The sequence below is a fragment of the Muntiacus reevesi genome, chromosome 1, assembly GCF_963930625.1.
Source record: "Muntiacus reevesi chromosome 1, mMunRee1.1, whole genome shotgun sequence".
Taxonomy (NCBI): domain Eukaryota; kingdom Metazoa; phylum Chordata; class Mammalia; order Artiodactyla; family Cervidae; genus Muntiacus; species Muntiacus reevesi.
This window is the reverse complement of record NC_089249.1, coordinates 148,211,067-148,226,156: the sequence shown is the minus strand read 5'-3', so window position 1 is coordinate 148,226,156 and position 15,090 is coordinate 148,211,067. Positions and strand designations below refer to the sequence as shown.

Below are 15,090 nucleotides of genomic sequence, written 5' to 3'. Positions count from 1 at the left end.
AGGGGCAGTCAGGACTTGTGTGTGTGGCTATTGTAACACGTGCCTTCACACTGTGAATTTGCAGAGGTTAATCAGATGGATGTTCTGACCACTGACTTGACTCTGTCATTCAAAATTCTCTGTGTGCTTCTAATGTTGAAAAATTAAACATGCCTAGAGAACTACAGAAAACAAGTAATAAATACTCAGGTACTCACAACCCAGGATTGGCAATTGTTAACATTTTGGTATACTTCCTTCAAGTCTTTTTTTTTTTTTTAATAAAAAATAATCTTATAAATTTGACATCTGTGGTTGACACCAGCTCCAGATCCATTTTCCTCTCATATTCTTCAGAGGATACCATAGTCATCAACTGGGTGTATATCCTCCCAGTCTTTTACATGTTTACATATACACATACAGACACGACAGACAGCCCTGCTTTTGTGAGCTGCACTCATACTAGGCATAGTATTCTATAACTTGCTTTAGTCAATCAGCACTGTGTTTCTGGGGACTGCCCTGGTGGCCTGGTGGCTAAGGTTCTGTGATCCCAAAGCAGGGGGCCCGGGTTCAATCCCCAATTAGGGAACTAGATCCCCATATACTGTCCCATGACAAAAAGATGCTACATGCCACAGTGACGATGGAAGATCCCACATGCCACAATTAAGACCCAGTGCAGCCAAATGAAGAAATTTTTAAAAATAAATATTAAAAAAGCACTGCATTTCTGTCCCATATATGTTGATTCATAAAGATATCTTGTTCCTTCCTTTTATCTACATGTTCCATCATAAGACAGGCATTTAACGTTCTCTTCTTGAAGGACATTTATAATTTTTCATTGTTTTGCAATTGCAAACAATGCAACAGCAAACACCCTTCTACAAGGTGTTTGAATGTATCCCCACGTAAAGTCTGACAAGAATGAACCTGCCTTTCCTCGAGGTGTGTGGAATGCTGAGGACATATTTCACTCAGTTCTTGTTTCCTACTCTTTCTAACAGGAGTCTCTGATCAAAATAGAGATGGATCCATCATGCACGGCAGGATTAGGTCAGCAGTAAATTGCAAGCCATCAGCTTATATAGATGGGGGTATGTCAATATATTTTGGCTTTCTGTAGAAATGCCCTGACACAACAACTTTCTTGTCATACACAATTTGTTAGGCAGCTGCATCTCCTTTGCAAATAAAATCCTTCCTCTTGGCTGGAAGGGGCAGCTTCTGGGTGGCAGATTTTCAATTTCTCTTCTCTGTGTCATTTGCTGTTGTAGACATGGAATTTAAAGCCACATCTCAAGGCAACACATGTGTGGTCCAGAGATAGAGAAATGGCCTTGGAGTCCAGCAAGTCAGATCCACAATGCAGGTGGAGATGGGATAATGTATTAACAAGAGGCAGAAAAATACAGGGGCTCTGGAACCAGAAAAAAAAAAATGGATTTGAATCCATATTTTGTTACATATTAAGTGAGGAGTCCTGAAATAGTTACATTCTCTCTCCAAACCTCAGTTTCCTTCTCTGTAAACTGTAAATGATAGCACTTACCTCAAAGAGCTGTGAGGATTAGACCTAATACATCTAAATGCCTTACACAGAGCAGCAATAAATAAACATAGGTTTGTCTTATGAAGATGGAATGAGTATTTCATCTGACTTGATTATAAGAGTAACTAAAATTGGTAGCCTTTCTTAGCTAATATGAAGGTCTCAGCATTTTCTGTTGCAGAACTGAAGGCTATTCTTCCATTTCATCTAAGAGAGTCAAACACATGCCATGTTCCATGGCTCCACGGGAATCACAGGTCAAGGCCAATGCACCAAATCTGGATTCAGTTAAGGGTTTGAGACTCATGAGATGTGAATGAATCTCTTCTTTCTGAGGACCCACTTGCTCCTCTACATAGTGTGAGTAGGGACAACAGCCATCTCATGACATCACTGGAGGGTTCAGCAAGGTTCCCCAGCCTGTCAGCTACACTCATCTTACCCCTTCACTTCCTGAGTGAGCTTCCTAATATGGAAGTCTGACTGCGTCAATCCTTCCATGGCTCCCCACTACTGAGGATGAAGTTCAAGGTCCTTAGCCGGAGTTCTGGTGCCCTCTCTGAGCTCTTTCTAGGACTCCTGCTGACTCCCGACTTGGTCCTGTCTTTGGCAACTCCTCACCTTAGCCTGCTCCCTGGGTAGCTCAAATGGTAGTCTGCCTGCAATACGGGAGACCTGAGTTCAATCCCTGGGTTAGGAAGATCCCCTGGAGAAGGGCATGGCAACCCACTCCAGTATTCTGGCCTGGAGAATCCCATGGGCAGAGGAGCCTGGCGGGCTAGAGTCCATGAAGTCACAGTCAGACACGACTGAGCGACCAACACTACCACTCCACCTTAGCCTGGACATGCGGCTGCAGGAACAAGCCAGGCTCTCTCATCTCCACGCCCGTGTCCAGGCTGCTGCTTCTTCCTGGAATGCTCTTCACCCTCTCCCATTTGGCAAACACCTACTCCTATAGAAACATTGAGCTCAACCGCTCTCTCTTCTAGAAGCCTCTCCACACTATCTTCAGAAAAGCCAACCCCTTCTTCTCTTGTTTTCCACTTGCTCCTGTGCTATCTCTCACATCAGTACACACAGTATGTGCTCCCATGTTGGTTTTCTCCACGAGAACATGACCCCTTTGTGTCCTATTCATCTCAGCATCCTCAGAGCCCTGAGGGGTCCCACATAGGGGCCCACATGTGGGTAGGGTTGCCATGACCCCTTTAAGCCCCCCATTCCAGGTACATTTCCTTGGATCCTGATAGACACATAGTATATACAAGGAAGGCCTTGGCTGCTTCATTCTTCTCAGGACCAAGTTGAGGTTCTTGGTATCATAATAGCTAATAGTCAGTGAGTGCCCAATGGGCAGTGAAAACTCATCGCCCTGGTCTCAGGTGGCGCCCAGCAGGGGCTGAGTGCTCAGCAGAGCTGACCCCAGGGGCCATCCAATGGGTACCAGGTGCTCCTCCCACGAGAGGCTGGGCGGGCACAGCGTTTATGGGATGAGTGACAGGAATGACAGTAACCGTCCTTTCCTCCCATGGGATGGCTCCAAGGAGCCTGGGACACAAGACAGCTTCAGCCTCTCACTGTAAGGGCGGCCGCTTCTCCTGCACCAGGAGGATCCCCCGTTGATACATCACTGGGGCTTCTTTCACTGGATCCCACCTTGAACTTCTCTCAGATTAAGTTTGAGCTTTCAACTCAGAAAGTTTCTTTAGCCTGTTTTGCACCCAATTAAAAATAACCCTAAAAGATGAAATAAATCAGTTAGCACATAATTGCTGTGAATATCTGGAGTATGTATGTGTGTGTGGGGGGCATGGTTTGAGAGCAAAAATTTAGCTTGATGAACAGGTAGAGTAGGTCACTCTCGTATTAAAATAATTGCTGTAAGTTGGCTTTTTTTCCTCCATACATAACAGACCTTTTGCTTAAAGATGTATGCTGAGACTTTGTTCAGAATACAAAGCAAGGATCCTATTCTTCTTAGCATGATAAAATACCTTTAAACAAGTCAGTTTCCTACGAGAGCTTTTGTTGAAGTCGGTGGCTGGGTTCCACAATAATTTGAAGAGTTGTTGATATGGTGTTATCAGATGCATGTAAATTGCCTCAGGAGATGTTCCTGATTCAGTAGGCATGTGAGAAGGAGAGGGTCAGCATGCTGCGGCTTTATATTCCCCATGATATTACCGATTAGGAAGTCACTTGGAACGATCGCCTACCTGGAACTTGGCACACCGAGGGAGCCCAGGGCGGCACAGAGAAGAAACAGCTCTGCCGGCGCCCTCCAAGCCCACGTCCTGGAGGTCTTCATTTTCCCTCTGCGGCAGGAAGTCTGACTGCAGCTCCCGGTTCCATGAACAGTCTACCCAGGGAATTCTGCAGTCAGCTTCTGTTTCCAGAGAGTAAACAGCTGGGCAAAGTAAACAGAAAGCCACCAGTGACCAGAAACACCTAGACTTTGCACAGACAGAAGACTTCTCTGGGACTCCAGACACCAATGAGAATGGTGGGAAGCTCTGCCACAGCTTAGATTTTATTCATGTGTAACAGATTCTGGGGTAAACTGCTGAGAGGACAGGCAGTCAGTGGGGCAATAAGGACTCTGTGCTCTAGGTCTAGACTACCTGGGTTCAAATCCTTTCTCTGTAACTTTCCAGCTTTGGGACCTTGGGCAAGTCACTTCATTTCGGTTTCTCACTTGGAAAGTGGGGAGGATCAAATAAGTACATACAAGTCAAGAGCTTAGAACAGGCCCATATTGAGCACTCAGACATGTGAGTTTTTATTATGAAGTAGAATACAGGGTCTGGAGTCAGGCTTTGAATTCTGGTTTGCCCCTTTCTAGCTAAATGATTCTAAGAGGCTACAGAGCTTTAGAGCTTGTCTAGGTTCAAATTCTTGCTGTATCTTTACCAGCTGTGTGACCCTGGGCAAATGATTAACCTCTCTGGGCCCAAATTTCTTCCTCTACAAAACAGGGATCATAAGAGTGCCCACCTCCCAAGACTGTCATGAAAATTAGATAGATCTAAATATTTAAAGCATTTTGAACAGTGCCTGGCACACACTGTGTAATCTATGAGTGAGCTGATACTTTTTTCAGTTTCTGATTCTGTTTCCTCACATGTAAAATTGGGAGGGCTCTGCCTACCCATCCCTAAGAGTTGGGAGGGGCAGATGAGACACTGAATATGAAAATGTTTCACAAACAGGAATTATAAAAATAGTTGTAATAGACTAATTAACCAAATACACATTGTTATTACATAAATAATGTAGGACTTTATTATATTTAGGGATAAAGAGATGGTTGCCCTAACCTTGTTGCAAAGTGATGGATAGTAGAGTATTAGTAACAGATTAAACATTTGTCTCCAGCATTTACTGATAACCCTGAGAGCCACAGTGATAGCAGCACATGAAAAAGTTCAATAAACACCTTTTACTTATCACCTGCACCCTTCACCTATCACCTCTCCCATGTTAAAGGTAACAGGACTCGATGGTTCAGCACAGCAAAAGCAGATGCCACTCATGTAGGGTAATTCAGACTTGTTTTCTTTGAGCCTGGAACAGTGCTTTCCCTTTGTCTTTTCATTATTCTGAATGGCATTCTGTGCCTTGTCATTTCTATGTCGCTTCACCATTAAACAGGATGAAAACAAAATGTGATTCTCAGGGTCTCCTGTTTTCATTTTTGGCCATTCCACGAGGCATGTAGGATCTTAGTTCCCCAATCAGGGACCAAACCCGTGCCCCCTGCATTGGAAGAACAGAGTCTTATCCACTGGACCACTAGGAATGTGCTCTAAGGGTCTCCTGAAATGGCATAATCCAAGCAAATGTTCACTTTGATACCTGTAGAAATGACTCCTAGAAACGACTGCCTATGGCCAGATGTGAGGTGTGTGTCTTTACCTTTTCAGGTCCATGGCAGCCAAAGTGTTAGCCCTGACTCCCAACCTGAAGGTGGTACCCAGCCTGCCTGTGGCAAGGAGCACAGAAGTACGGTGTGAAAGAGGCATAGTGCAAACCCAAAGGTCATATACAAATGGCCCCAGCTCTCAAACGTACCCCTACCACTGACCTCTCAGAATCAACAAGTTAAAGTCCAAACTTCACTGACTAGGCATTTACGAAATCAATCTTCAGACCATAGAGAGCTGAAGGAACGTGGCTGACAACCATCCTATCTCTGTTGATCAAGCGGGTGTAGGTGAGGGTCCCAAGAGGGGATAGGCAGCAGGCAACTTGAGGGTGGTCTGGTAGAAAGAACACAGACTGAATCTGACTTCCTTGAACAAGCTACCCAATTTCTCTGAGACTATTTTTTTTCATCTGGAAAATGGGGATCATAATTCCTTAATACTTAGCTCGTAAGGTTGTTTTGAGGCTTAACTATATAAAACATTAAACCCTTGACTTATTTCCTGACACAGGTTGGAAGCACCAGCCTGCTCCCTGTCCTGCCCTGTCTGCTGAAACAGCTAGGCTGGAGTTTGGGAGTGCAAATAAGGAAGAGTGGCAAGGGGATGGATGGAAAGCCACAGAGGGCAAAGGCCCTTCACATTAATTGTGCCCAGAAAACAGAACAGAAGCTCTGCTCTCAGACCATCCAGTGTGCATTCCACTTGTCATTATCCCAAGCTCAAGGCACCATCTCATCACTGTCCCAAAGGATCCAGTGACCTGAACTTTGACACAATTGATTGTGGTAGTTAATCATTTGTAAACAAGCAGAAAATTGCATTTCAAGAAAGATCCATGTCCTTTCTCATGTCTGCCTGCCTTTAAGAGGAGCCACATCTTTACATGATGGGGTTCTCATTCAACCTCCTAAACTTGAAGGACTCACGGAGCAAGCCACACGTTTTAGAGAGAACAGATACATGAATGAATCAGGTGCTCACTCACCTCTAGATTTTTTATACATGCTGTTCCTTCTGCTCAGAATATGTGCCATGTAGCTAAATATGAGTCACTCCTTATGTTTCATATTAACATCACGTTCTCAAGAAAGTCTTCCCAATGGACTTTTTTGGGCTTGATTCCAGGCGCCAATGGATCTCCTGGAATTCCAACCTTATAGCGCCCCCTGGTGGCTTTAGGTGCTACCCAGCCTCAGGCTATGGTGATAATACAGGTATTTTTCATGGATAGTTAGCAATTTAACAGTTTTCCCCATATATCCTCTTGTTTGATCTTGACAAAAAAATGAAGTATCATCTTACATGCCTCTGAGATAAGGTTCTTCAATTGGTTCTATAGTTGCTAAGAGATAAATCTATGACTAGATTCAAGTATTTTTTTTTCTTCCTGATTCCTAACATCTTCTTTTTATAATTCCTAGGCTTTACAAATGTCCTCTTAGGAATTTCCAGGACTGATGAATGTCTAGTATAATTATCATACCTCCCTCTCCATTTTCTGGCCATAGCTCTCTTCTTTGGCCAGGAAAGAGGTTTTTAAAACAATCATGTGCCTTTGGGCTTTTAAATTATATAAAGTAATTCATAGCTCCAGGTCTATGGATCTACTGACAGTGTTGTTAATTAATTTGATAATTAATTTGATAATTAATTTTCTAGCCTCCAGTTCCACAATCAATGCTACATGTTTTAGGTTTTTGTTACAGTAACATTCCACTCCTGGTACCCATTCTTTTTTTTTTTTTTTTTTTTTGTAGTAGTTAGCTTTTGCTGTATAACAAATACTCCCCAAACTTGCTAGCTTAAAAGAATGGCCATTTATAAGCTCAAAATTCTTTGGGTCATGAAGTAATTCTGGGCTAAGCTGGATGGTTCTGCTAGTCTTGCCTGGGTTCACTCATGCAGCCTCAGCCAGTTGAGGGTTGGCAGGGGGCTGGTTGCTACAGAATGGCCTTACTCACCGGCCTGAGGATCCATCCTTTCGGGCTATACATGTTGGTTGTTGGCTGATGTGAGGGGATAATTGAGCAGCATGTCTCCAAAAAAGACTAATTAACCAAGGCTTTTTCACAGTGATCTTCATGGTTCCAAAGAGCAGCAGGAAAGCGTAGGCTCCAATGCACAAGTGCTTTTAAAGCCTCTGACTGCAGTATGTCTTAAGACATGGCCAAATCCACATTCAAGAGATGGAGACATAGATAATACCTGTTGATAGGAGGAAAAGCAGGGTCACTTTGCAAAGGGGTATGCATCAGGGCTTGGTGGAGAGAATTTGCGGACATTCTGCAATCCACCTCAAACATGCTACTTTCATGCTGCAGCAGTTAAGAGCCAGCGTGCCTTCTCCATTTCTCTCTTCTTCGGTGCTGCCGACTTCAAAGCATGTGCTTAGGTAACAGTGTCTGATGATGGAGGGAGCCTACAGCCCTGACACTAGTTGAGAAGAGTGCCTGCTGATCCATGAGGAACTTCCTCTGAGTGAGATTCAAACTTTAATTGTGCTATTTCATTGAGATTTTGTGGTCTATATGTTACTACGGCAACAGCTACCCTACCCTGGCTAATACACTCTTCTGTTACATACAAAATTCAGTGCATATGTGTGCTTTTCTACAGGAAAAAGTCTACAGCCTTCCTCAGATTCCAGAAAGATATGAGATTCAAAAGAAGTAAAAATAAAATGAAACAAGAAGCAAGAATTCCCTCAAGAGCTAGAACTTCTTCAGCTTACAGAATTATCTGTGGTCTCTTTGAAGGTAGTGCAAAGTAGTCTGAAGTGTTTGGGACATCAGACAGACCTAGATTGGCATTTCATTTCTCTCATTTATTAGTTTATATCCTGAACAAATCCCTTAAGCCCTCTGAGCACCGGTTTCCCTAGTTTCCAGTGTAGGCCTGTTGAAAAAATGTTTCAATAAAGATTTACTGAGAGCTACTAGATGCCACGCACACTCCTAGGTGCCTAGATATACAAATGAATATGTAACAGACCTTCCTGTAAGAGCTGGCACCATGGTGAGAGGGAGAGACACAGTCATATATCAGGGCAGTGCAGTGTGATGAGTGTGGTGATGGAGACACGCATAGCATGGTTTGGATTTAGCTGAGTGTGTGTGTGCATGTGGTCACTGGGAAATGTTTCTCAGAAGTGAGGCTTGAGTTGGCCCCTAAGGGGTCAGGAGGAGTTAACAAACCAAACACCAAAGGGAGGGTGTGTGGCAGTTCAGGGAAAGGTCAGAAAAATGAAGATGCAAAGGTAAGAAATTACACAACATGTGCGGGGAACCTAAGACATTCAGTGTTACTGGAGTCTGGAGTTCAGCTTGAGCAGTGGAAAGGAATGGAACTAGAGAGGCAGGTGGGAGTCAGATCCTGTGGGGCTCGATGGGCAGGGCTAATGATATGGATTTTATCCTCAGTGCAAGGGGGAGCTCTTGATGGGTTTCGGGAGGGAAGGAAGGGGGCAGCTTTCTTTGTGAGAGAGATTGCTAGGCTGCGGTGTAGAGAATGGATTAGAGGGAGGCAAATTGGAGCAGGGAGACCAGTTAGCAGACTGTTAAAATAGTCCTCTGAAAGATGATGAGGGCCTGAATTAGGGCAATGGTAGTGCCAAAGGAAAAGAGGGCATAAACATAGTATCCGTCTCCTGTCGTTGAGAAAAGCAAATAACATACTTTGTGAATGGCTTTGTAAACAATGCAGCTGTGCACAAAGGTGGGATTATTACGACCAAGATTATGGTTCTCTGTTAGGAAGGGTGTATTAAGTACCCAGGGCTGAGCGTGGCAGCTGTTTCAAGCAGCCCCCCTCCACACAGCTCATGCTTTCTTCTTGGTCACCTGGACCTGTGGATTAATGTGCCCAGGCTTGTCTATCTTAAGTCAAGTTCCTTGTCTTCCAGCTTCACCTTCCAGAATTCTGGAGGAAAAGCTTTATGCCCCTCCGGTTGTTTCAGAGTCCTCATCAGTGTCTGGGAGTCCCTCATCTCCAAGGTCCCACTGTAGATTTTCCGTGAGTCCTGGGGAACCTGATTTAAAACAGCCCTTGGCATCCCGCTGTGATAACTGCATCACCAGTGGTGGTGACTCAAGTTGGGACTCATCCATGGCAGGGGTGTTATCACCAGGGTGGTGCAAAATGGGGCCAGACAGAAGTATGAATGGGCTGAGAGGGCAGCAGGCTCTTTGGAGGACTAATTGGCAAAACAATAACCCACAGGAGAAAAGGAAATGTCTCTATTCTGAAACAGAAGCATGAGAAGGGACAAAAAATAGCTGGTAAAATGGATGAAGAGTCCAATCTTTTCATGAAAAGAGAACAGCTGTTCATGGATCCCAGCCCTATCCTCTGAGGCAGTACACTACATTCCTGGCACCCCCACAATTCTACCTGGGCTTATGACTAAAGTCATGTGGAATAAAGGGAGAAGTGTGAATGCCACTTTACCCTCCCTTGTGTCATTCAACTGTCAACTACAAATTGGCACTTGCCATCTACCTCTGCAAGGATTAAATCAGGTGCTGCTATAACTGCTGACCTTCAGCACTGAAGGAGCGCTGAAGGAGTTCATGATGGAGAGCAGAAATGAGGCACTCTGTGCTCTGGAAAAACTGGCAGAATAGACTTTCAGAGAGTTACATATTTTCAGGAGCTGGTTTTATGAGCCCAATTCTTGCATTCCCTCATATTTAGAAAAGCACTTAATTCCTTCATGGTCACATCTGCTCCTCAGGACTGGCAGAAAATCTCCTGCAAAAATAGAAAAAAGAAAAAGAAAAAATGTGCTTGACTGCATGTATTTCCCCTTTACCAAAATCACATATATCCTGAGCCTCCCCACTACCTCTTTGGAGCAGTTTCTCAAGAGCTACCTAGGATGCTGTCTCCCAGGATATAGTTCTCATTTTATCCCAAATAAAACTTAACTCACAACTTTAACATTGTGCTTTTTTTTTAAGTTAACACCACTCTCTCTTTTCCTTCAACCGTCTGCCAAATGTGGATACCTGGGGTGACCTTGGAAATCAGTATTAGAGAGGGTGGAACCTCTGGCAGGCTTGATTCTTGTATGACTGCATGGAGCAGAAACTCTCCCCATTCCCTGCTGAATAGTCTATGCCTGAACAATAAAGTAACTTCTACTGTGTTGAGCTGCTAAGAGTATATACAATGAAATACTGCTGCTGCTGCTGCTAAGTCCCTTCAGTCATGTCTGACTCTGTGAGACCCCGTAGATGGCAGCCCACCAGGCTCCCCTGTCCCTGGGATTCTCCAGGCAAGAACACTGGAATGGGTTGCTATTTCCTTCTCCAATGCATGAAAGTGAAAAGTGAAAGTGAAGTCGCTCAGTCATGTCCGACTCTTTAGGACCCCATGGACTGCAGCCTACCAGGCTCCTCCGTCCATGGGATTTTCCAGGCAAGAGTACTGGAGTGGGGTGCCATTGCCTTCTCCAACAATGAAATACTACTCAGCCAAAAAAGAACAAAATTTTGCCATTTGCAACAATATAGATGAACTTGGAGGGCATGATGCTAAGTGAAAGAAGTCAGATGGAGAAAGACAAATACTCTGTGATGTCACTTAAATGTGGAATCTAAAAAGTAAAACAAAATAGTGACTATAACAAAAAAGAAGCAGACTCACAGATACAGAGAACAAACTAGTGTTTACCGGTGGAGAGAAGAGGGAAAAGACAAAAGGGGCCAGGGAATGGGAGGTACAAACTATTGGATGTAATGTAAGTTCAAGGATGTGTCATAAAACACAAAAAAATATAGCCAATATTTTGCAATAACTATGAATAGAGTGTAATCTTAAAAGTGTATAAAGATTAAGGAAAAAATTTAATTAAAAATAAAAACAAAAGAAAAGAAAGTGAAAGTGAAGTCGCTCAGTCGTGTCCGACTCTTTGCAACCTGTGGACTGTAGCTTACTTACAAGGTACCTCCGTCCATACGATTCTCCAGGAAAGAATACTGGAGTGGGTTGCCATTTCCTTCTCTAGGGGATCTTCCCAAACCAGGTATCAAACCCGGGTCTCCTGCATTGCAGGCAGATGCTTTACCCTCTGAGCCACCAGGGAAGCCCCAAAACATAAGAATTGCCAATAAAAAGGAAATAAACGTCTATTGTGCTGAGCTGCAGAGATTTCAGGGTTTTCCTGTTATGGCATATTACCTAAACTAATACACTCTCTTTCCCACAGTTCTCATTCTCACCCCCATGGAATTGGCAAATATCCCTTGGAAAGGAGTCATGGGTTCTAAACAGCCATCTAAGTAGACAATATCTTCGACACAGTGCTGGTGGTGGAAGAAAAGCAGCAAAGGAGGCTCGCTGTCTATGCCAGGGTTTGGTTTGTCCTTTCTGTTGATGGGTATGGGACTCTGTTTCTCTATTATATGTATATCTCTGCAAAGAAATACAGATATGTGTTTCTCTCTGGATATACACATGCCCTGTTTCTTCTATTGTCGATGGTTGCTAACGGGTAGATATGTGTTTCTCTCTGGCTGCAAATAGAGAGGAACAGATATAGGACACCACGCATAAGCAGGACAGTTCAGGAAAATAGGAAGTGCGTCAGGAACAGAGGACCAGCTCTGATGGGGTGGTCAGCACTGTGAAGGCCAGCTAGATGGGAAAGGTCAGTGGTGGGCTCCAAAGGGAGGGCTGGCCAGAATGCTAAGAGGAGGCGCGGCTGTGCAGGCTCTGCCTCCCTCATCTGGGAAGTACTTATCAAACGCACCTGGAAAGATCGGGGAGAGCCCTCCTAGGTACAATTAATTTGATGCTAGTGGTTCTGGGCTGGAAAGGGCATGCTGCTGGCTCCTTGTCATTGACAAGAGCGCTGATCAGAGAGACTCTACACTATATGTGAGAAGAAGGGGTAAAGAAGAAACATTAGCAGACAGATGGGTCCTGACAGTGATGAAAACTATGCTTTGATTTATTTTTTCTTTCTTTCTCCCATTTATTTTTATTAGTTGGAGGCTAATTACTTTACAATAATGTAGTGGTTTTTGCCATACATTGACATGAATCAGCCATGGATTTACATGTGTTCCCCATCCCGATCCCCCCTCCCACCTCCCTCTCCACCCCATCCCTCTGGGTCTTCCCAGTGCACCAGCCCTGAGCACTTGTCTCATGCATCCAACCTGGGCTGGTGATCTGTTTCACCCTTGATAGTATACTTGTTTCAATGCTATTCTCTCAGAACACCCCACCCTCGCCTTTTCCCACAGAGTCTAAAAGTCTGTTTTGTACATCTGTGTCTCTTTTTCTGTTTTGCATATAGGGTTATTGTTACCATCTTTTTAATTTTATATATGGAATTTGAAAACTATGCTTTTAATGTGGTCCTCAAACTGGGGAAAACTTCGAGGAATATCAATGAAGCAGCAGTGTGTCCGGGATTCACACACGGGGAAAGTGGATGATTCATAGGTTACCTAGTGGTTCTCAGAATCTATACATAATTACATGTTTCATATTAGAGCACAGTACATCATATTTTCTATGAAACACACTTCTTGTTCCCAGAGTCTAAGGATATTTCACTGACCCCATAAAGTCCATTGATGTTACTGGCATAGGTAATGAAATGTCTGGAGTTCAACACAGAGTAACACGCTTTTGTAAATGTTTTTAGATTAAAGGACAGGCAATTATTTAAAAATAAAACATTGAATACTCATTTTCTATTTCAGATTATTTCCGGGAATGCTAGAAATGTGTGAGGAGGGGAAATAGGATTCCACCTGGCAGTATGCCAGGAAACTAATTACCTAGGGGACTTGAAATGACTCAATGGATTATGTAGTTGCATTGATTTTGTGGATTAACTGTGGCAAATGGTGAAATTTAAGCCACCTTTTCATCTGTTCATTCACTCACTAGTGGATCAAGTTCAAACTTCTTAGCCTGGCAAATGAATATTTCTCAGTCTATGCTTTAGTTCCTCTGAACTTCATACCAGTGTATTTATTCACTCAAATATCTAGATATTTTTGATGTCTACTGTGCAGGGAGCCTTGTGTTAAAGTGGGGGATGCAGCAGTAAGTAAAACCCATGTTTCTTGCCCACATGGAGCTCCCAGGTTCCTAGAGGAAATAAACTTGAATAAATCATACATATCTATAATGATGACCTGAGTAACTATAAGTAAAATCATATACTTGCCTGATACTATTAAGGTGATGGTTTGGGGAAGGGAAGGAACTCTGGAAAAATTTACCTGCACTTGGAAACCCAAACCGAAGAGTACAGTGGTTAAGTGATCAGATTTTGAATTACTGATGCAACTAATGATGTTACATTCTGTCACACAGTTTCTGTTATCCAGTGTTGCCATAAAGAATCATCTCAAAGAACCTCCTATACCATTGGTACAGCCACTATGGAGGTCTTCAAAAAACTAAAAACAGAGTTGTCAAAAAATCCTGTAATCCCACTCATGGGCATATATCTGGAGAAAAGTATAATTTAAAAAGATACACGCACCCCACTGTTCTCTGCAGCACTATTTACAAAAGCCAAGACATAGAAACAACCCAAGTGTCCACTGACAGATGGACAAAGAAAATGTGGTACATATATACAATGGAATATTACCCACCCATTAAAAATAATAAAATAATCCCATTTGCAGTGACATGGGTGGACCTAGAAACGATCATACTACGTGATATAAGTTAGAGAAAAACAAGTACCACGTGATATCACTTATATGTGGAATCTAAAATATGACACAAATGAAGTTATCTACAAAATAGAAACAGACCCATAGACACATAGAGCAGACTTCTGATTGCCAAGGGGGAGGGAAGGATTAGGAATTTGGAATTAGCAGATGCAACTATTACACAGGATGGACAAGGTCCTACTATAGAGCACAGGGAGCTATATTCAATATCTTGTGAAAAACTCTAATGGGAAAGAATATGAAAAAGAAGGTACACATCCACAAACACACACACATATATAAAAGTATATATATATGTGTATAACTAAATTACTTTACTGTATAGTAGAAATTAACACAACATTGTAAATCAACTATATTTCAAAATAATACATTTTAAAAAAGGATCATCCCCAAACTTAGCGACTTAAAACATCAATTATTTTACTATTACTCACAATTCTGGAGGTCAAGAATTTGAACAGGGGCCAGCAGGAGTGGTCATCTCTGTCCTATATGATGTCTACTGGTTCTGGAACATTCCAGATGGCTTCTCCACTCATATGCCTGTTGACTCGGCTGGGCAGCTTTCTGGGGCCTCTGTTCTCAAGGCCTTTTCTTTAGGTGACCACTCCACTTGGGGCTTCTTACATGCCAGTTCAGAGTGACAAGAAGCTGCCAGACCAAAGCTCTAGTCTGGAACTGGTGCTATTTTGCTTCTATCTCATTTAATTGGCTACCGTGAGTCACAGGGCCAGCCCTTGTGGAAGGAAGAGACACACAGAGGTGAATACAGTGAGGTGTGGGTGACTGGGAATTATCTTTGGAGACCAGTGACCTCATTTAAGAAGTGGCATCGTTTAATAACATCATTGTTTTTAAATATGTCTTAATCAGGAGAGCCTCTTTCTCCTCCAAAGAGTCTGCAAATACC

At 43.1% G+C, this 15,090-nt stretch overlaps 1 protein-coding gene across 1 annotated transcript in view; it reads right to left on the bottom strand.

The window, feature by feature from the left end:
• The window catches only part of C8B (complement C8 beta chain), a 41,431-nt gene extending 37,583 nt beyond the window's left edge, over positions 1-3,848 (bottom strand). The window contains exon 1 of the mRNA XM_065928946.1: positions 3,757-3,848. Coding sequence (XP_065785018.1) covers positions 3,757-3,848 — 92 coding nt within the window. The remainder of the gene's footprint in view (positions 1-3,756) is intronic.
• Between the last annotated feature and the right edge of the window lie 11,242 nt (positions 3,849-15,090).